The sequence below is a fragment of the Triturus cristatus genome, chromosome 2_2 (assembly GCF_964204655.1).
Source record: "Triturus cristatus chromosome 2_2, aTriCri1.1, whole genome shotgun sequence".
Lineage (NCBI taxonomy): Eukaryota > Metazoa > Chordata > Amphibia > Caudata > Salamandridae > Triturus > Triturus cristatus.
The window spans coordinates 256,912,747-256,936,621 of NC_140582.1; the positions used below are offsets into that span (position 1 = coordinate 256,912,747).

Here is a 23,875-nt window from a genome sequence, read left to right on the forward strand (position 1 = left end):
AAGGAATCTCCAGCTAGATGTCTCTATTAGGTGAAGGGGCACACAAAAGGCTTTCCATACCATTATGCCCACAGAACTTAATGGTAAATCACTGAGGTACACAATGATCAGGGGTTCATCAACTATGGGGAACAAAACAGACAAAATAAAGTGTCATTTTTTTAATTATTTTATTAGAACACTGTAAAGAAAGCCACTTTTTTTATTTAAGACGCTTGAGCTTATTTCTAGTTTGTTTCAAGCGCCAACGTGAACTTCGTCTTCTAGAACAAAGAGGAGAGTCAGAGTAGCTGAAGGCTAAAAATACAGATTTATGAAGCTGCCCTTCCAGACTGGTGCACGAAAGCATGTAGTGGGACACTGTTTAAATGCCAAATGCAATCTCACTACATCAAGGATACCTGCGCATGGCAGAAAGCTACACATCTTGTGACCACAGTCGTCCAGTGCATGGTGACCCAGTCAAATACAGTGCTCTTACAACAGTATTCATAGGACATCTCCTCGTTCATCAGTGTACAAGAATGCTGCTGAAAGAACATTCCCCAGGTTGAGTGTGGTTGGCAAGTTTTACCGTTGTGGTAACATCAAGGGGTAAACCAGATGGAAGCTTGTGATTTCAACACTTAAGGAAGTGAGTAGGTGGGAAGAATCACTCTTATGGGTTAGACTGAAGGGTTGGTAAGTTTGTGCATGAGAAATTAAATGGACGTGACACAGGAGGTACAACAGTGCTCTGGGGCATACATTTAAAGGTGAGCCCTTGTAAAAGGAGTAACAGGTTTGTAAATCAAGGCAGTGGGAGACGCAGCAAAATGACAACAAATAGACAATTTCTTCATTTATTTAAATCCAAAGCAGACAGAAGGAGTCACGCTACAGCATACTGTGTTTGAGGAGGTTAGTGCAAGTCTACTCCAGCTTTGGCTTGGTGTGTTTCCATCTGTCGTCCTCCTTTGCAGCAGACTGTTACAGACATCTGTGTCCTCAGCATTGTCAAGCCACCATTGGACATTTACCCAAATACCATCACTTCAAAGAATGAATGTTTAAAAATACTCGATGTGAAATGCATTCGCATTTAAGAGCTTTTTTGTTAACAAATGTTTTTTCAGACACAGACCCAGACCGCCAGCGCTGGGCCTGTTGTGTCCTTTAACCGATAAGAAAAAAATGCCAGTATATCCAAAACAAAAAATTCAAAAAACCAAGGCCAAAATGAAAGCACGCAGCCTAACTCTCATTCGTGTCACCTAGTCTTCACAACCCGTAGTCTCTACAGTAGTTCTCTATCACGTGCGTGGAAAAGGTTCAGCGATCACTCCAGATGTAGGCTCCCGGGCCTGGATCCCGTAGCAGCAGCAGAGACGCTGGTTAGGAAACCGTTTGGATCAGTTTGCTCACAAACTCCTGCGTCAGGTGACAGCACAGAAGTGAAACAAAAAACAAACCCACTCACTCTGGAGCAAAGCCCCGCCCACCCTTCTGGAAACTGCAGCACGTGGCGCTAAGCAGCGTTGGTGAGGCTGTTTGCTGAACCGCTCATTCCGTTTTCGCTCTTCTGCAGAGTCTTCACCGCGCTTGGAACCTGCAGTCCTGTGTGTAACGTTAGTCCACCGCACCAAACCTAGGGAGAAGAGAAAACCATCAGAGAAGCAGGCTGAGGGATAGGGCAGGGGAAGCAACATGTGGAAGGCATGTATTTGAGAGAGGGCAGCAACACAACACGAGAGAGGCAAGGAAACACATGCACTCGCATGAAGAGAAGAATAAAAAAAGAAAGTAGTGCCCTAAATGTGAGCCGTGAAAGGATTCACTTGCAGCCAATCAAAAGGATAGCAAAGAGGCTATTCTCCATGTAAGGGACAAACACAACAATAGGAGAGCAAGCCAATAAATATCAATCTAGCAAATTAGTGTGAAAATAAAGCAGTCCAATGTAAGCAACTGACCGGCTCAAATCCCACTGCAAATTTTTATATGGTCTACAGGAACCTTTTGCCTAAACATCTAAAAGCTTACAGATATGAGACCTAAAATCTGCACAGGGACTGCGCATGGAGGCCCTTTGGGTGAGCCAGTCTTCATGCTTTTACTTACATGGAATCAAAAAAGGATTCTGCCCAACAAATGTGTTATCTGCAATTTAATCTCTCGGCACACCTCATTACAACTAAGGAGAATACTCACCTTACCACACACCAAGTAAAATCACATCAGTTCAAACATCACACAGGCATTGCTTCTGCTGCGAAGCGGTGAAGCTGGGGATAATGGGACTTCCAGCCACCCTTAGCTTTCTACATGTTGCTAGATAACTATCTCTCAGTACTGTAGTAACCATTTACTGCCTAGTTTGAATATCAAATGTCATCAGAAAGAAATAAAAAATATCTAGCACGTGTAGGAGAAAAATGAGTTCTTCAGTTTCTATACATCATCATCTTTCAATATTGTTTTCATTTAAAGGAGTGTCTCTGACACCGCTGCTTAAACTAGTCAAAAGAAACAAGCATTGGTAAAGCCAATAGGTCTTGTCTACATAAGAGCTATTGGCTTTGTCAATGTTTTAGCCATGTTGTGCACCAGTGTGGCTGCTGTTCAGCATGGCTATAAGTTAATGGCATAGAGGAGAGTTGCGTGGAGTGTCAGAGTGGAATGGCGAAGAGTAGAGTGTTGTAGAGTGGCGTGGCAGAGAGTGTTGTGTACTGGAGTAACAGTGTGAAGTCCCGTAATATGGCATACACTGAGTGGCATAGAGTACTGGTGTAGAGTGCTGCAGAGTATAGTGGCATAGCTTGCAGCGTCATTGAGTTCAGCGGCATACAATGCAGTGTTGTAGAATGCAGCGGCGTAGAATAGAGTGGCGCAGAGTGGAGTGATGCAGTGGCGCAGAGTAGAGTTAAGTGGCATAGAGTGCAGAGTAGAGTCGAGTGGCAGAGTGCAGTGGCATACAGCGGTGCAGAGTAGCGTAGCAGAGTGGTGTGGAGTATAGTACAGTGGCAGAGTAGAGCAGACTAGAGTGGGGTAAAGTGCAGTGTTGCAGAGTAGTGTTTAAGAGTGCAGTGGTGTAGTAGTGGAGAAGAGTGCAGTGGCGTGGTGTAGAGTGGCGCAGACTGCAGTGGCATGGCGCAGAGTGGTGTAGAGTGGTGCAGACTGCAGTGGTGTAGAGTAGATTGTTTCAGAGTCGAGTGAAGTGGTGTAGAGTGAAGTGATGCAGGGTAGAATACAGTTGCGTAGAGTGGCAAAGAGTGTAATGGGGTAGAGTAAAGTGATGTAGAGTGCAGAGTAGATTAGAGTGGAGTACAGTGTATTGGCGTAGAGTGTAGAGGCATAGAGTTGAGTGTTTAAGAGTAGAGTGCAGTGTAGCAATGTGGCATAGGGTACAGTGGCACAGAATGGAACTGTGCAGAGTAGATTATTGTGGTTTAGACTGGAGTGGTGTAAAGTGCAGTGGCGAAGAGTGCATTGTCATAGATTAGAATGGCACAGGACAGAGTAAAGAGGCGTAGCATGAAGTGCCAGAGTACAGGGGCGTAGAGTGAAGTGGTGCAGACTGCAGTGGCGTGGAGTGGTTTAAAGTGGAGGGGTGCAGAGTAGAGTTCAGTGGTGTAGAGTGGTGCAGATTAAAGTGACGTGGCGTTGAGCAGAGTATGCATAGTATTTTTGCGCACTGCCAATACAGACAACGTATTTTCAATTGAAATGGCCAGTACATTTATATAGACAAACTGTTTTACTAATAAAACTATACAGTGCACGAATGAAAATGTGTAAATTGCATCACCTGGTGTAATGATTTGTTTTGATCATATTAAAGTATTTATTTCCAACACACTTCAGAAATAACAAAAAATTTGCTTCATTTGTGATCCTATTTCTGATATAGTCTGAAATACTTACACAACAAAATGTAAATGAACTGTGCAAGACAATACCTCTTTCGTTCTCCCAGTAACCAGCAAGACTGTCACAAATCCTCTCACTTTGAAGTTAGAGAAAGAAAAGTAAACTAGCACCTTCGGAAGACAGCGCCTGCCATTTGACCTCAGTCTTTGAATGCACAGCAAATGTGACAAGATAAGAACAAGATGATTTTAAGGCCTGTTTACAGAGATGGAGTTTGTGGAAGAACACAATAAACACACTTTAGGCAATGGGAGGGACAAACTGAACCTGCAGAGCCTAAAGTAAATAAAGCCAGCAAATAAAAAGTCAGAAAATGTGAGTTACAAACCGCAAAGCCAATCGTAAGCAACAAGTGGATTGCACTCTTAGGTCAACATTCTGAAAGTTCCCAAGATGTTGGTAGCAAACCAGTGTGGAAATGTGGATTTTCCTGGTCAGTTATGTCCCCTATCTTGGACCCCAACGGTTCTATATGCATGTTACAAGTACATGTATGTTCCCTCCAGTTCCAGTTTCGAAGACGCAAACACATGTGCGTCCACCGTTAACATGTCCTCTGTCAGATCCGCCATGAATGGGCTGGATATTCGATTCCTAAGTATGAAAGGCCACCGACTTTTTATGGCTAAGTTACTCCATTTTTGCAGTTCAGGCAGAGTAGGCCCGATTCTGTCCTCAAGCCTTTCCCTGCTCTCTGCCTCTGACAGCTTCAGCTTGAGCTCGCATCTGTATCCATGAACTTTGTCCTACTCCCTGTGCGGCTAACGGTGCCTGCCTCGGCCAGTTTTGCCTGCCTGCCAAGAAACTGTATTTCACCTTCGAATTATCTGCTTCCCCCTCAGCCGATGCATTCCTGCCTAGTAGTTTAAGTAAACATTCTTCCAGTTACCAAGCAAAAGGCCTGGCTTCTCTGTCTTTATGCAAGTAATTCATAGCCCTGTTACCATGGAATATTCCTACCCCCTCGCATTTAGTGTAGACACTTAGACGCTTGTACACGCACACACAGTCAGTATAGAATAGATTCTGTCCGAGAGCCCTTCCCTTGTGGATAACACAGTTCTTTAAACATAGGATATTAGATATGATTTGGGATTAGGTTGACATAACCCCAGACTTTTGTCTCCACATGTAGAGCTAAATGTCAAGTCCCTTTCACCCTCTAGTTGCACGTCTATCACACGTCATGCTGCTGCACGCGCATCTCTGCCAAGTATTTCTGCTGACATTGCGAAATCATCTCCAGGTATCCACCCACACATGACAATTTACCCATTATCATCAAGTGGACGCCCACATGGACGCCCACCTTCACGCCTACTTACACGCCCACATGCTCTTATCTCATTCTCTCTTGCTCTCTTGCTTACGTACAATTGAGAAATGTATATATACTGTACTCTGTGAATAATGTTTTGAGAATATTGAGAATACTTTTCAGCCCCGTCCAGATCCTTTTTGGTGATGGAGATATTCTCCCTTTGACTCGAGTTATTGGAATAAATCCCTTTATGAATCTGATACCACAGACTCAGCCTCTTGCTTTATGCATGATCTTATTGATATCTGAAAAATTATGACAGCGTGATATTTTATTTACCACAGAATGGCGCCCGAACAGTTTAATCTCTTTCCCCACACGCCGGAGATGAAGGTCCTGTTTTGCCCCCTTCCATAGCCGTGATGGACTTCAAGCGTGCACGTCGCGGGTTTTCCCGCCAACTCCCTCAGGCCACCGAAGGGGACAGACTGTGACCAGGCATCCATACGAGGCGGTGAGGAACGCAGATTGTCTACCCAGAGCCCACCTGCGAGAGAGCTGCGTCCGAGGTATACAGAGGCCCACCAGGTTTTCGAAGTCCCGATGTCCAGAGGGTCCGATGTCCGCAGTCGTCGAGTCCAGTCCATTCTCCGAGGCCTTCCGTTTCAAGGAGCTACCCGGTGAGTACCATCGCCGGGGAGGCGTGTTGACGTGCACATAGGTTGTGCCGGTCAAGACGGATTTGGGTACACAGATCCGGTCTGCACTGTTTAGCAGTGTATATGTACTGTTTAGCAGTATATCAAGTATTCCGAGGTATCTAGTTATTGTCAAGAATTCTGCGTGGTGATTAGTTATGCAGACTGTCATCATTGTTGGTCATTTTTAAAGGTTAAAATGTTTAATGTTTAATGTTTAATGTGTTAAAATGTCCTGCATATTGTGGTATGAATGATTGTTCATTGTTGTGCTTTTTGTATTACGTGTGTTCAAGATTAAGTATCAGATCAGTTGTCAATATGCCGCCCTTTTCAAAATTAAGACAGATCACTACAAGAAACGGGGTGCTTGGGGAAGCAGTCCCTATTCCTCCTAGGGACACTCCAGGGCCCTTCATGTATCACAAACATGGCTTAGACGCCATACTATTTCTTGATTTATGGGTGGACTACACCAAAGAATTACCAGAAAGTCAGAATGCATTATGAAAGTAGTGAGGATTCAGACAAAGCCCGAGAAAACGTGTTAGTTGAGGAAGGTGTACGAGTAAAAGCGGGACAAGTAGATGGACAACGAAACACTCTTATGAAAGAGAAAATGTAGACCAGCTTGGAAGGATGCCATTGAGTTTTTGGCGCATGGCGTCACATAGAAGGACAGAGTAAGTGTTTTATGAAGCAGAGAGGAGTGGACTGGAGTCTGGAAAAGCCAAGGATGAGATGTTACAGGAGGAATTTGAGCTGGTAAAATGAGCGCAGGCTGACATAAAAGGATAATACTGACGTTGCTGGTATTTATCACGTCCTTTCAGAGGACCTAGCAAGAGTGGCCCCAGTAGAAAGACCAGTTATAATACATATAATAATGATATAGTAGCCCAAAGGTTCTTGAGCCACCCACCAAATGAACAGCGCATAGCTGGTGTTTACATGGTCCAACATTTGACTACGTTGTCAATAGGAAATTGAGAGGGGTGCAGCTAGAGAAGGAGCAACTCCTGTGATTTGATGACACCCTAATGTACGAAGTGTTAACGAAAAATAATTAGTGAAAAGTTTAGCTTGGAAAAAGAATTGTGGGTATTTCGAATTTGCAAATTGTTCATGAATACAGGTTTGTGTTCTTGATGGTCCAGTGAGCCAATGTGCTGGGTCAAGACGGTAAGATTATGACCCCCTGAGAGCAAATTGTATATAAAAATAATTTTTCAATTCAGCGAATTATTGCAGTTTTTATGGAATTGAGTAGTCTTTTTGTCTTTGACAGCTTCAGAGTGAGGAGAAGGTGGGGGCCGTGTAGAGCAGATTGTGATACAGAAATCTGAGTCAGATTCTGACCTTGTAGCCAGTGTGGGTGGGGGCCGGTGAGAGGAGCAGGACAGAGTCACTGCTTAGAAGGCTTCTCTGACATCGCATCTGTGTAATGCCTGCAGCTGGAGAGCCTTGGGGCCAGGAGTAGGAAAAACAAACAAAAGATGGCTGGCAGCCCAGGCTCAGGCCGCGCTGAGGGGCTATTTTTAACTTCTCTGATAAGACAGGGCAGCTGAGAAATGTAAGTCGAGAAAGATTCCCTTGTTCTATTCTGTGCAAAACAAGTGCCCCGAGGAAATGTCTATGGAGAAGATTTGTTTTATTTTTTAGCAATTGTTATATTGCTTCTGGTCAGAAAGTAAAATGTTGCTCTTGTTTGGAATTTTAAGGGCTATGTGCCTATATAAAAACGATTTTCAAATTCAGACATTTTTGAATTGTGGCCACAAGCTGCCACCAGTTGCATTGGATAAATGATCCAGTGGTTACGGGTCTGTGAGGAAAGATGTGAGATGCATCTTCGACTAGGACATGAGGGTACATTGTGTACAAAGAAGCATAGCACATTTTTATAAAAAAAAAAAAAAAAAAAAAAAAAAGAGAGACAGGTTCGTGTGTTCGTCATTTTTTGATTATTATTGCTGATCCTGTGTGTCAGACTTGACGCGGTCATCATTGGGATGACCCACTGCCAGATGGGGTTGTATAGGGCAGGTAAATAAGTTATTGATTATAAGCCTGACAAATTAAGCAGGCCAGAATGTTCGCATCTGAGCTGTAGGTACTGTAATTACGCATCGCTGCTCATTTATATATGTTAGTGTAATTATCTATGCTTTCTGTGCCCGGTATACTGATGGCTTGGCACAATTACTAAATTTCACAGACATGATATTACCATTATCATGCTGTCAAAATAGCAGACAACACGTTATCAGTGTATGTCTAATTGGTGTTGGAGATGAATGAAACAAAAGAAAAAGGCTATGCAAGACTAAAATATTTTTCACATAACTGCCTTTCTCTTATAGACAGGCAGCCTCGGTCATATGTTTCCAGATTGGACATTAAGGAACAATTATGATCTGTGCACTCGCATTTTAACTCTTGAAAGGCCTGTTTTAAATAAGGACTGCCACCACAGAGTGACATATGAGGCCCGGTATTTAGGGTAATGAGAAAATATCTGACAGGATTTTCCTTTTTAAAGTTTGCTTTAGTAAGCTCATTCTTGTGAGTGGTGGCCCCAAAAGTTGACTTGTTTTTGAATTAGGCTATTTATTGTATAGGTGGAAATTATTGCACATTGATTGATTTCTTTAGCAGATAAATTATTAATTATCAACATTAACAACTGTTCTTAAACGTGGTTTTCCGAATATTTAGGTAATTTAGCATTCCTATTAGGGCCTCCTAGCATTAATATTGACTTCAGGTTGGTGTAGGTTCATGTAATAGGGACATTTGCATATGAGATGTCATTTGGCCAGCTTATGAGCTAACACAATGAGGTTTGTACATTAATTTGAAGGATTTCTCGCCGTTTCACATACGCTGTGTATCTCCTATAATTTTGCTTACGCCCAGTAGCTACACACAGGGATTAATAGTGTTGACAAGACACAGGGTTTGATAGTGTTTGACAGCAGTGAAATCTGTTTCAGATTTCCTCCTGTCAAAAAGGGGGGGAAGGAGGAGAATATTGGCTTTCTGCTGGCCCCTGAGGAGGTTCGCTTCCCGCTAGCCCCTTAAGAAATTAAGCCCCTTAGAAATTAGCCCCCTTAGAAATTAAGCCAAGGAAATAGGTATGGTGCTTTCCCCTTTTTCTCATGTTTTATTGTGATCTTTCAGGGGAATTAGTTGTGGGCACCGGAACGTATTCAATTGATTTCTGGTTTTTCACAGCCCAAGACACAAAAAGACTAAAGTCCTCAAGAACACACTGTGGCATTTGAAGAATTAAAGAGAGCTTTATGTCAAGCACCAGTTTTAGCAAACCCTGATTACAACAAATCGTTTATGTTTTTTGTGACAGAGCGGGATGGAACAGCACTATCTGTCCTAACACAAGATCATGCAGGAAAACACGAGCCCTGTGCTTATTTTTCTAGTACATTAGACCCAGTAGCCCAGGCTTTGCCTGCGTGCCTAAATCAGTTGCAGTAACGGCCTTAGCCATAAGACAAAGTGACTCGATAGTGCTGGGCCACCCTCTGACAGTACAAGTACCACACGCAGTAGAGGTTCTCTTGAACCGGACACAAACACAACACCTGACTGTAGCTAGACTGACGGATTATGAGCTGACGTTATTTCAACCACACATAGAGATCAGACGATGCAACATACTGAATCCCGCTACCCTTTTGCCCTCCAGTACAGAAAGCGTTTCACCACACAACTGTGTTGAAGTAATACATACCGTGACTAAACCAAGACAAGACTTGACAGATGTTGCACTCCCAGACCCCGAGCTAACACTATATGTTGACGGCTCATGCATGAGGACAGGGGCGGGAGAATTAGTGGCAGCATATGCAGTGACTGCTGATACTGTAATAATAGAGACTAAAAGAATAGACATATTGTCAGCACAAGCAGCAGAGCTCATCGCCCTGACACAAGCGTGCATAAGAGTAAACATTTACACCGATTTTGTGGAGAGAAAGAGGTTTCTTGACCTCTCATGGGGCCAAGATACAGCATGGCCCCCTTATTCAAGCCCTACTGGAAGCAATACATTTACCAACAGCCATAGCTATCCTAAAATGTAAAGCACATACTAGAGCCACAGATACCATTTCCCAAGGCAATGATCTGGCAGACCGAACTGCTAAACAGACAGCTCAGACCCCACTAGACATGACAAAATCACAGATACTATCACTGTCCAAAGCCATGACAGTTAGGGATCCTTCCAAGGATGTACAAGACATACAGACACATGCTACTATGGACGAATTAAAGAAATGGTCGGAACAAGGAGGGGTACTGACTGATCAGGGTTGGATGAATAAGGGCAAATTCGATGGTACAAGTGATTATAAATACCGCACATAGTCCTGCACACTTAGGAGAGAAAGCAATGATAGATAGCTTACAGAATATATGGTTCAACAAGCACCTGCGTGCAGCAGCGAAACAAAAGGTCAGAACATGTATGATCTGTTGCCAATTCAATGCAGGTAAAGGCATTCCGATGGAACAAGGTGGATTCCATCCACCTGACCACCCTTTTGAAGTGCTCCAAATGGATTATATCCAAATAAACAGATGTAGAGGTTACAAATATGTCCTGGTACTAATGAAGCAGGTGTCCCTTCTGTTAGGGTATACCTGGAAATTCCATTGTGTGCGACATCCTGAAGCAGCAGGCCTTGTAGAAAGACATAATCAGACATTAAAATTTTGCGCAGACAAAGGTATAGACTGGATGGTAGCCCTGCCGGTTGCCCTCTTTTACATGCGAATGGTAGCTCATTCTAGAACAGGCTTATCTCCCTATGAAGTGGTCTTTGGTAGACCACCAAATATGTGGGGCACTACAATGCCTAAAAGATTACTTATGTTGACAGTAACATGCTGACAGATTACCTGGCTTCCTTGATGTCTGCACTACTCTCTTGTTGTTCGCAGGTTGCTGCCGCCTTGCCTGACAACACCCAGGTCAAAGAATACTCCATCGCTCCTGGATGAAGTGCTCTGGACCACGGGGACGACCACGGGGACGGCCGTTAAAGTCAAAGTGCACCTTCACCACTCTTTTACAAAGGAAAAAAAAACTTTGAACTTGGATTTTGAACAACATTTTCTAGAGGAGAATGCCCAGAAGTTTCCACAAAGCTAAACCTTGATTCAAAAAGTCAGAACCCGTTTGATCAATTAAGTCCACTAGGTGGTGAAGCGGTTGAACATGTATTCTGGCTCGCATAAGATCTTGGACAATAACATAAAGCAAAAATAAGAGAGCTAGATAAGAAGCAAATAGATGTATAGTGACTGTAATTTTTCAATATCTTAAGAGCATCACGATAATATGTATCAGCTTAATACTACATGCTATTTTTCCTCCTATTGCCTCACTTTTACACTCCTCCACTAATGATACCATAAAGCACACATTTAGTGATCTGCCATCCTATGAGCTATCATATCGACTTGCCTTACGCAACAATACCTTTATTCAGATGCTGCACCATTCACATCAGACTAGCAATGCTACAGACTGCTGGGTCTGTGGCCGACTCCCCCCCTATCAGAACTATAAGGGAGTTTTGCCCCTTTATTCTCTATCCGTTCACACACAATGGCTCCTGTGGAGCATGGTTTAGTTTGATTAATTCCCTAGATTCGAATTCCGCAGTTTATCAAGACAACTGGGTATGGGGAAACCTGAATTTAGTTTTTGCTTAAAGTCTGCTACCCTAACAAGGAGGGACTTCCCAAAAGAACAGGAACTGATCTAAGAAATGAAGTATATGGATTAGGTAATTTTACACTTAACCTCATGATCCTGAACGTTGAATCTGAAGCTACACCAATCTTGCCCGCCATGTCCGTATTCCCAGTAAAAGAGGAATTATGTATAAGAAAGAATGGCTCCATACACATGGGCCATAGTAAATGCACCACTGTAATAAAATTCAGTGATCAAGGCAAGTCTACATTTAGAGCTTCTCGTCATTCCTACTTTATATGTGGCCAGACCGCATATATACGCTTACCTCTAGATTGGGATGGTACCTGTTACATAGCATTCCTCCTACCACCTGTTTTCCTAACTCCTCCTGATTATCATAGAAATACTCATTTAGTACACAATAGACAGCAGAGAGATCTCCCAATTGTCGATTACACTGAAACAGCATGGGAAAAATACACAGATTTCAATAAAGGTTTCTTTCCCTATATAGGTACAGTTACCAATAGTAAGCTGATACGTAGATTAACCAGAACCCTTGAAGCAGTAGTGAACGAAACTATTTCCGCCTTAGGCAATTTAACAGAAGAGCAGTCTGCTATGCGGATTGTTGTGCTTCAAAATAGTCTTGTCCTTGACGTTATCCTGGCCGATAGGGGCGGAGCTTGTAGGGTCATCGGATCAAGCCATTGCATTTTTCATACCAGAAAATTCGCCATCTGTATATAAAGCCATAACTCGCCTTCATAAGATTGTAAGCCAGATACACCAGAATCCAGGCACCTGGACTTGGTCCGGTTGGTTTTGGAGTGTATTATCTACCTTTGGATGGAGGGTCCTATCCTTCCTAGGTATTGGCCTTCTCATACTATTCAGTTGCTGTCTATGTCTACAATGTGGACCAGCGATCTGTGGTCTGTGTGCCACATCGTGTATTCCACCACCAAGATTTCATTCAAGATCACGGAAGAAGAAAGAAGAACAAATGATGCTATATGAACAGATCAATGGATTGATGAAGATTGATATCTCTTGAAGGGCAAGTAGGGGACAAGGAGGGAATGTGGAAATGTGGATTTTCCTGGTCAGTTATGTCCCCTATCTTGGACCCCAACGGTTCTATATGCATGTTACAAGTACATGTATGTTCCCTCCAGTTCCAGTTTCGAAGACGCAAACACATGTGCGTCCACCGTTAACATGTCCTCTGTCAGATCCGCCATGAATGGGCTGGATATTCGATTCCTAAGTATGAAAGGCCACCGACTTTTTATGGCTAAGTTACTCCATTTTTGCAGTTCAGGCAGAGTAGGCCCGATTCTGTCCTCAAGCCTTTCCCTGCTCTCTGCCTCTGACAGCTTCAGCTTGAGCTCGCATCTGTATCCATGAACTTTGTCCTACTCCCTGTGCGGCTAACGGTGCCTGCCTCGGCCAGTTTTGCCTGCCTGCCAAGAAACTGTATTTCACCTTCGAATTATCTGCTTCCCCCTCAGCCGATGCATTCCTGCCTAGTAGTTTAAGTAAACATTCTTCCAGTTACCAAGCAAAAGGCCTGGCTTCTCTGTCTTTATGCAAGTAATTCATAGCCCTGTTACCATGGAATATTCCTACCCCCTCGCATTTAGTGTAGACACTTAGACGCTTGTACACGCACACACAGTCAGTATAGAATAGATTCTGTCCGAGAGCCCTTCCCTTGTGGATAACACAGTTCTTTAAACATAGGATATTAGATATGATTTGGGATTAGGTTGACATAACCCCAGACTTTTGTCTCCACATGTAGAGCTAAATGTCAAGTCCCTTTCACCCTCTAGTTGCACGTCTATCACACGTCATGCTGCTGCACGCGCATCTCTGCCAAGTATTTCTGCTGACATTGCGAAATCATCTCCAGGTATCCACCCACACATGACAATTTACCCATTATCATCAAGTGGACGCCCACATGGACGCCCACCTTCACGCCTACTTACACGCCCACATGCTCTTATCTCATTCTCTCTTGCTCTCTTGCTTACGTACAATTGAGAAATGTATATATACTGTACTCTGTGAATAATGTTTTGAGAATATTGAGAATACTTTTCAGCCCCGTCCAGATCCTTTTTGGTGATGGAGATATTCTCCCTTTGACTCGAGTTATTGGAATAAATCCCTTTATGAATCTGATACCACAGACTCAGCCTCTTGCTTTATGCATGATCTTATTGATATCTGAAAAATTATGACAGCGTGATATTTTATTTACCACACCAGTCAGAGGCTGCGACTTGAAAACTGGGAATGTTCGCATTTATTTGGGTATACTATTTATAGAATTACACTTAATGAGTCTCAATTTTCACACATAAGTGCAATTAATTTGTCTCAATTTATTTTTAAATGGCTTCAATAACAGGTAAAAATGTGTACAGTGATCCAGCAATGCTAGTCTAGTGTCTAATCTTAACAACCAATTCTGTGAAGTAAACCTACATGTGGACTTCAACACGGTGTGGCCATTTGCCCTGCCCTAACCCTTGGTTTCCTGCCCTAAATCAGTCACTGTGGTTCTGACATTTCCTTCAAACTAAGGCCCACAAATTCCCAACTATCCTACCTATTTTTTTAAATAAATTTTATTGGTTTTGGCCAACAAAAACATGACATTACACATGAAATTCATGATACAAATAACTGGAGCTGCATTTTCTACAGTCATGCCTAGAAGATATTTTCTGTATTACGAAACGGTACTAAATGACAGGTTCTCCAGCGCAGTCACATATTGCTCACTAAACAAATCTAACATTTTCATACTCATTTCCTGTAGATATCCAGCACTCCATGGACTAGGCTGTTTTGATAAGGGAATCAATGGTTTTTACATGACACCTGTCTACAGCTGTGCATGTGCACCCATAATTGCCATCTGAAGAGAGACTTTCTTGCCGGTGGGAGAGGATGGGTCAAAGTCATTTGATAGGAACGGAGAGCCTACACATGTATGTGTATGTGTGTTTATATAAACTGAAAAACAAAGGTTAGAATGACGCTACAGTTAGGTATGGTAACAATATCTTACTTTGCATTAAAAAAACTCACAAATTGACTGAAAAATCAAAGGTAAGAGTTATAGTTAGTCGAAAATGTAAGTTAAAACAACAATTGAAACTAAAAAAAACAACAACAAAAACTCTGACTTTTGCATTGTTCCAGTATACTGAGCTACCTAGAAAATTACTTGTGATCAGAGATGCAACATGTCAGGTTAATGTGCAGAGCAACTCTTTAATTTTTACATTCCCGGACGCTCTGGACTCCTTAGGAACTCCCCAGAGACTAACCGTCCAGATATTTCTATTTTTTAACCTTACTTTCTCAAAAGAGGCTAAAAATATACCAAATCACAAAAAGCATGTTCTTTTGAGTAAAGATCTAGCTTTTGGCCAAATCTGGTTTAATTCTGTCCAGCCATTTTGGTTATAGCTTGATCTAAAATTGCCAATAAAAATTGCATGGAGTTTTATACCCCACTTTTTTCGCGCCCCCTGTTTGACTGACCACCACAGGACGTTCCAGGAAAAACGGAGTTGGATGAACTTTTGTTTTGAAAGTTTTGTGAAGATACATCAAACAGTGCTTACGTTATTAGCAAAACAAAAAACATTCTTCCTATGGAAAGTATAACCTAACTAGAACTACACAGTGGCAACTGCCACTGGGTTTTATATATGCACTACTTCACAATTCCAACTAATCCCCAAATACTAACCATGAAACTGGGTATTAATGGCTGGGTAAATTTTGCTTTGAACGTATGCAGTAGCTGTTTCGTGCTTGCATTGTAAAATGAGAGTTGACCTGAAAGAGAAAAGAACACATCTAATGAAGAAAAGCAAAGTATTTATAAAAAAACGTTAAACAGGTCAGGAATTAAGCATCAATTTCCTGCTGTGGTTTCGAGTACAAGACTTAGTGGACATGTGTTCACTGCAGAGATCAATGCAACTTTAAGGTCAGTGCTTTGAAAACCAAATGGGGCAAATTCAGAAGATAGTATGAGTATCAAGGATATGAGTTCGTGCATCGAACGAATTCAGTTAGTAGCGCAAGTTATATAAATCATTAGACCATCAATCTAAGTGGATACAATTTTACCAATTCTGCTATTTACTTCTGAATGAGGCAAGGAGTTAAACCCTATACCTGCATTTACAGACTACATTTCTTTTGCGAAAGAAAGAAGTAGGTTCTTTGCAATCTTTTATTTTAAAATGACAAACACATTTAGTCCATAAAAGACATTGTTCTAGTGGTAATAAAATAGATTTTTTCCATACTTGCCTTTGCCAATGATCTCACCGTAAGACTTTTTAGTGTCCACTGGCACCAACACCTCAGTAATTAAAAACAATTCCACAAATTTGAGTTCTCTTAATTGCACCTATTAAAGAATGTCTATCATACTATTCATCAATTAGATCTTTTTTACTAGTATTCGCAGAAGCAGTTTATTAGCCAAGTGCTATGCACACTAATTTGCAAATCACTTTTTTTTGCTAAAAATTCCTATGAACACATTAGTTTCTACATAAAACAAACAGTATGTCCTAATGCGCAAGCATTTCTAAAAAAAAAAAAAAACTGAGAAATTTCCTACAATTCAGACACATTAAATACCTGCTTCATTTCATGGCCAAGCAGATACCATTCCCCATCAGCAGTACAAATGTAACTTTCACTATAGGGAACCTACATGGTGATGCACTGGCATGGTGGGCACCCTATTAATACATGGAAATAGCCATCTTCCATAATTATACACTATTAATTTAAGAACCGAAAATGAAGTTTGAATGCAATAGTGCTCTTGGCAGAACTGAAGCATCTTAGGAATTCGAGACAGGATGCCTTACATTGCCCACTTCAACCATTTGAAACAGGTGAGTCAGAGGAGTAATATGTCACCATCTTTCCAGTACAGGCTACTGGGTAACATTAGGGATGACTTGTTGCACCCTACATCTACCACTATGTTCGCATTATTGGCAGTCACCATGCACTAGACCACACAATGCTATGACAGAGGTTTTGGTGGGACAGGTGAAGAGTTACATTCTAAAAACCATCCCCTACCCACTACTTACCATATTCCAGATAAATCTCAGCTCTAGCTGAGCTGATGGAGGTAGTCAAGCTTGAAATCTTCTTAACAAAGGTAGAAGGGGAAGATAGACAGGTGAACCTATTATTCTAGTGTGGCCTGTATTGTGACTTCATTAGGAACTACCTCACCTTCTGTCCTTGAAACACATGACTTAATTTAGAGATATCGGTTCTTAGCTCTCTACAGACCAATATGCCTATCGTTAAATTACTTTTACATTATGATCGACTCTAGTAATTCCAGTGACTACATGAGCCACCCATTTGCCAAACACATTCCAGACACATGCTTTAACAGTAAGATCCTCAAACCTTACAACCAGTTAATAGTTCACTCCTAACCCGTACTACTAGTAAATATGAAAATACAGTGCTAGGAGTATACAACATTTCGAAACACATGAAATTCAGATCTATAGATGTCACCATGTTCAAAGGTATTCTGGCCATCCTACTATGAAAGGAATACTCCATAGAATGATGTGCAGTCTTATGTAAAGAGAATCGAAACTTCAACAGTACTAGTTTGAAGGATGGCTTTATAAGTAATTATTCTGGTGATGTCCCTCTTTAAACAAAATTGGGAGATCTCAGTCTCTGCATCAGGTCTAGTAGACTGAAAAAGATCTGCATAAATATTCATTATCTTCTTCCAGTGATCCCTGACATTATTGATCAGGTTAAGGATGCCTTGCCACTGAGTAGTTAGGATCGTGTTTACAGAAAAAATGCCTTTTTGTATTGCCAATAACTTTGGTGCCGTTCAAAGAATCTCTACCGAACATTCCAAAAAAGTACTACTTTTTGACTAGGTTAGGCAGGGAAAGCTTTGTGGTGATCCATCAAGTGGGGGCCAATAAAAAGGAGGGGTACCAAAACTAATTTCCCCGTTCATTTTTCCATAGGAAATGTAGGCACCACTACAGCCCAAACTGCTAAACGGATTTACACCAAATTTGGCAGAAAGCTAGATATTAGCCCAGAAAGAGTGCTTTTGTGATTTGGTGTAAATCAGTCAGTTTTTGAGAAACTAATGCTCAAATACGTTTGTACTATCACGGCATGGAGATCTGTGAAGCTGACAGATCTCCTCCTGAGATATGATTGGCTGCCACCACATAAACCAGGAAGTGGTAGAAGCCATCTTAGGACTTGGGACTCAGTCCCGAGACACAGGGAGCAGGGGACAGATAGCATTAACATCTGGGCCTGCTAGTGGGGTCCCAGAGGGCCACACCTGGGGAAAAAAAAAATTAAAAACAAAATTCCTGAGAATTTGTGGAAAATCAGTGAATCTGTGGCAAAAAGAAAAAAGGCTCCACGCTTGTTTTCTTAAACATTCTGTGGGGGGGGCAACACACATTTTTTTTGGGTGGGGCTGCATACCCCCCGCCGAGCCTCTGAGAGGCGAAGGTGACAAATCAAGGGTGGGGGGAGCGCCGTCCCCCTCCCGGAGTCTAGTTAGCCCCGGGGACCCAAACCCCCGGGCCGACGTTTAACAAAGGGGAGGGGAGCCTCATGCCCCCTACCACCTCTAGCCATGGCCCCTGGGAACCTATCACCGCAGTCGATTAATTAAATATAGGGAGGGAGGCGTGCGACCCCCTCTCGGAGCCTACTTAGACCCTGGGGACCCCATCCTCGGGGCCGAAATGTATGAAAAAAGGGAGGGGCCATGCTCAGTGAGTCCCCATAAGTCTTAGAAAGGTCCAGGGGACCACAGCTCAGTGACTGTGTACCTGGGCACCAACCCCGGGGACACAGTAGTTTCCCTGTCCGCGCTTGTGCGCTCAGGGAAACGTGTTTGATACCATCTGGCGAGAGCATTTTTAAATCTCCTACCAAACAGAAGCAAACACTAAGTCTGCTTCCAGCCAGAGGAAGATTTAAAAATGCTCTTGCCAGCTAGGAGCAGACTTGTGTTCTGTTTCCCTGCTTGCACTGATGGGGGCAGGGAAAACAAAACACATATTGCTACCGCCCGGAGGGAGTATGCAAAAAGCAGCTACTTTTTCCAGGCGGTAGCAATACCATCTCCTCTCCATGTACTACTAATTACCACACATATTACAGCACTCATGACATCTTTTATGGCATCATTGATAATATCACTGAAAAATTAGCAATTAAATTATTGATGAGGAAATTGCATGGTGAGGGCGCAAGTTATAGTTACCTTAGGGCACAAATTATAATTACTTGAGATAACTATAAATTGTGAATTTCTGTATTTTTTTTTGCTTGTTTAAAAAGGTACGTTGTCACTGAACATTTCACCTAACTCTAAACTTACTTCAACCTTTGTTTTTTTCAGTGGAAATATATATATATATATATAAAACATATTGTTAGAATGTGCGCCTGAGGGTAATGTAAAGTGGCTTTCATTTTCAAACTCGTATAATGGCTTTACAACTATCTGGTTATGGCTTGTGGTTTAATCAACATTTCCATTTGTCTTTCAGTATTTTGTGAATAATGTGATGAATGATGGTTCTATCTAGAGAACTCTGAATACCTACATGTAAAATAGCTAGCCCCAGCTCAATGGCGACAAGTCCTGGGCCACATTAAAAAGTTCAAGTCTAAAAGTCCCACCATTCAGTTGGCCCACCCAGCAGGACATTGCAGTATGCCTAAGGAAATAAGGTGTGGAATCTGGTAGATGTTACAAAGGCAACTGCTGGAGGTATCTGGAGATCACGGATTCAGGCTACAGCTACTTCACAGATGGACAACTATATTTCTATTTTGCTATGGCTGCCTAAATATTTTTTTCTGTGAAAATAAAAGACAGATTGCAGAGATTGCTTTGGCTTCACAAAACTGAATGCCTAGCCTATAAAACACTGCATATAAATACATCTTCATAACAGGCCAATCTACTCAATATGTTGGACAGACAAAGCTAAAATGCAGAAACTCCCTGTGCTTAGACGCACTTAGATGCAGATCTGCCCAGTCTCAAAACATATCTCCTCGAGACCTGCGACTGCATTGTGGAACCCTCTTCTCATTCATTCACAAACCAAAGCATCCATTAAGCCATTCAGACAACAGAAAAAATCTCACTTTCCTATTTTATTTGAAACACCGAATTACCTATTCTTATATAATCCTTACTTCTTTCATCCTAGCTATCTGTGAGCCAAAATGATGTGTTCCAATGCTAAGCACCCTAAAATGTATTGGTATTAGCGGTATATATATATATATATATTACCTACTGGCGGTCGCCAGTAGGTATTTATAGTTAGGACCCCTTTTCCATAGGAAATCCGCAACATTCTATTTTGAATAACTTTGGCGCCGGTCAATGAATCCTCGCGAATTTCTCAAAATAGGTGGGGCGCTACGCTCCGCTCCTACCCTGAAAGTCTCGGGGGGATTCGTCAAGCGGGGGCTGAGATAAAAGGGGGGTCCCAAAACGCGTTTTTCCCATGCATTTTTCTATAGGACCTTTAGACAGGGCTACAGCCCGAACGGCTGAACAGAATTACTAGAAATTTGGTAGAGTGGTAGTCCCTAGGTCAAGGAAGTGCCTTTTGTAGGTTTGGTGTAAATCTGTTCAGTAGATTCTGAGAAAATAGCCTTTAAATCAATATATATATCTGAGCCAGCTTACGGTACGCGTACCGTAAGCTTACCGTACGCGTACGGTGGCGTGCGCGAGCGCGATTCTGATTGGCTGTTAGATCTTAGTAAACATTCGAATCGGCCAAAACCAGGAAGCGGCGGCCGCCATTTTGTGTGTTTCACTCAGAAAAAAAAAGAGTGAAAACAAGAAAAGGGGGCAAGGAGGAGAGTTACAGACCCCCTTACATTTGTGAGGGGGTCAAAGAAGGACTGTAAAGTTCAAAGAAAACATTTATTGATTTTTTAAAAAATCACGGGGTACGCGTACGGTAAGCTTACGGTAAGCGTACGGAAGAAAAAATAAATTAAAAAAGAAATGAAATGCAGATTTAAGAGTTTAGATATTAGGGAGCTCTAAAAAGAGCCGTTGTGTTTATGAAGTTATTTTTTTAGTGGTACCTACAAGTAAGTACCGATGCAGAGTCTAAGGTTCAAGAGGAAGACTCTGTTCCCTTCATCATTGAAGTGCACACCATCTCCTCTATAAATGTCTTGCATGTCATAACGCAAGTTGTTGTGGTAAATGGCACCCATACCATAGTCACGGAGGAAAGCAGAAACAGATTTGTTGACGTGCTTTCTTGCTTTGTCAATCTGCGGACAGAAATGATTGGACCAGTTCCATTTTTGCCTTTGGCATATGTTGGAAAACACAAAGGCAGTTTTAGGGAAAAGTGAAAACAGTTGTGCAATGGTGTCCTTCATAAGCATTTCCAGACCTACCCCAGTCAAAGTGCCTAGGTCATTGCCACCACAGTGCACTATTATGAGGTCAGGGTGTTGGATTTGCATGAAGGATTTCACCAATGGCATCAATTGGTGCCACTTTAACCCTCTCTGACCAATCCATTTAATGTCTACATTTGGCAAAGCAAGGTCTCTCACCATACCGGTTTTCTCTGCAAACTTTTCACTCCAGAAGACATAGCTGTGCCCTACAATCCACACTGTGAACATCTTCAAAGGAGAACTGGATGCACTCAGGAGGTGTCTTTCAGTAGAATGGCAATATGAAAAGAAAGACAGTTTGGAAATGGAGGCATACATATTTTTTTCAAAACAAAAAGAACTGATTGGCTGTTTCATACCATTCTAGAATAAAAACTAGGCTGTATGTGTAAATTAATAGAAGCATGTTTTGTATTGGTACAAAAAAATGTGTTACCAAAGAACAGTACTATGGATTTGCTGTTAGGTTTGAAAAGTCAAGCACTCTTGCTCTGTGGAATTGAAACATTGTGTGGCGAACTTCTGACCTAACTCCACACAGCAGTGTTCCATGAGCTGTTGCTATGGTAGCAGGCAGAAGTCAAGTTGGGGGAAGGGTACTAGGCAGAAGTCGAGTTGGGGGCAGGGTACTTTTGGAAAAGGGTTGGTTTTCAACCAATAGAAATGTGTGATTACATTTGAAAAAAAGGGGGAAGCACTGAGATTTGAAACTTACATGTATATGTGTGGAAAAATAGAGGGAAAGTTTGCCATTATCTGGTTCTGCTGAGAGGAGAGAGGTGTACAGCTCTGAGATCCTGGCTCTGCTAATCTGCTGTTTGAGTGCCATATTTCTTTCACAACTAACTAATTTTAAAGGTGAGGTTAGAGTTTGAGAGGAGATGTATATGGTAAATTAAGAAATGAATAATAGAAATGGAAATCCTTTTGTTGAAGTTGCGTTTATCATTTTCTGTTTTGGGAGAAATTTAAATGTGAGGAACATGTAAAATAATATGGACTATGTTTTCACGATAAATTAAGGTGTACTGGAAAAAAAAAAGAATAGTTTAAGGGTTTGAGGTTTCAGTCTGTAATGCAAATACATTCAGCATCACTAAGGCTGGTTGCCCTTGCTGGAATGTAGGCAGCCACCCAGGTTACACATGGTGGTGGTCTGAAAAAGCAGTTTGGACATGTGCATTTAAAAAAATCAAAAAAGTGGATTCATAATGTGTCAGTCTGTAAAAGTGATTTTCACTTGCCAAAAAAAAAGAGCAGTAAGTGTGCTTTCAAATTGGCAAAGAAATTTCGTTTTGGGACTAATGTGAAAACATGACTCTGTGTGGAAATAGGAATTACAGGCAGAGATTTATTGCGTTTTGCTCTGGTGATTTCACAGTTGCATTAGTAGGAAAAAGGGGGAGCGATTTTTTGGGGGAAGAAGCAGACTCTTAGCACACACCCAGCTCCTTTCCATGTATAATCATGCACAGTATTTAGAAGCGAGTGGGGTTTTCAGGTTTCAGTCTGTAATGCAAATACATTCAGCATCACTAAGGCTGGTTGCCCTTGCTGGAGTGTAGGTAGTCACCGAGGATACACATGGTGGTGGTCTGAAAAAGCAGTCTGGACATGGGCTTTTTAAAAAAACTGAAAAGTGGTTTCATAATGTGTCAGTCTGTAAAAGTGATTTTCACTTGCCAAAAAAAAAGAGTAGTAAGTGTGCATTCAAATTGGCAAAGAAATTTCGTTTTGGGACGAATGTGAAAACATGACTCTGTGTGCAAATAGGAATTACAGGCAGAGATTTATTGCGTTTTGCTCTGGTGATTTCACAGTTGCATTAGTAGGAAAAAGGGGGAGCGATTTTTTTGGTGCAGAAGCAGACTCTTAGCACACACCCAGCTCCTTTCCATGTATAATCATGCACAGTATTTAGAAGCGAGTGGGGTTTTGAGGTTTCAGTCTGTAATGCAAATACATTCAGCATCACTAAGGCTGGTTGCCCTTGCTGGAGTGTAGCAGTCTGGACATGGGCTTTTTAAAAAATCTGAAAAGTGGTTTCATAATGTGTCAGTCTGTAAAAGTGATTTTCACTTGCCAAAAAAAAAGAGCAGTAAGTGTGCATTCAAATTGGCAAAGAAATTTCGTTTTGTGACTATTGTGAAAAGAAATGTAGTAATATATTTAAATAAAATAAAGGAATTTTTTTTTTAGTTTTTTTCAGGTATTGCTGAAGAGCAGTGAACAAAATTTAAGATGCCTACAAAATCCAGAGTTCAAAAAACGCTAAAAAAAAACCTATATTTGAAGACAACTAGAGGACCAAAGTTAGTAGAAGATGCTGATGTTGGGAAAAAGAAAAAATCTTCTGGTAAGCACAAAAAACAATTTCTTAAAAATATATTCAAAAGAATGAAAAATGTACAAAATGTCTGTACTCGAAAGGATGTTTTTAAAAAAAAAGGAGAGGAAAAAATTGACAATTTAGTTAATGCAAATATACCTTCAGCAACTGAAAAGATTTATATAAATAGAAAAACAGCGTTTAAAGAGATACGTAGAAAAATGTTTCAGAGAAGAGTTATGTCTAATTTGATGAAGGATGTGAAGAAATATAAGAAAAAGACAAAGTTTTATAAAAGAAAAAAAGAAATAGAAGCCATTGCAGCAAAGGCATTAGAATTAAAAAGGAAACTATTCATATTAATTTTGAATAGGATGCGTACATTAGACAAAATGGTTAATGTACTGAAA

The 23,875-nt window shown here is 41.5% G+C and overlaps 1 protein-coding gene across 3 annotated transcripts in view; it reads right to left on the reverse strand.

Annotated features, from left to right (window-relative positions):
• Positions 1-828: 828 nt before the first annotated feature.
• FSD1L (fibronectin type III and SPRY domain containing 1 like) overlaps positions 829-23,875 on the reverse strand; it is a 405,036-nt gene continuing 381,989 nt past the window's right edge. For all 3 annotated transcript variants that reach the window (XM_085641301.1, XM_085641300.1, XM_085641302.1), the window contains 2 exons: positions 15,378-15,466; positions 829-1,627 (listed from right to left, as the gene is read on the reverse strand). In XM_085641301.1, coding sequence (XP_085497427.1) covers positions 1,508-1,627; positions 15,378-15,466 — 209 coding nt within the window. In that variant the 3' untranslated portion in view covers positions 829-1,507. The remainder of the gene's footprint in view (positions 1,628-15,377; positions 15,467-23,875) is intronic.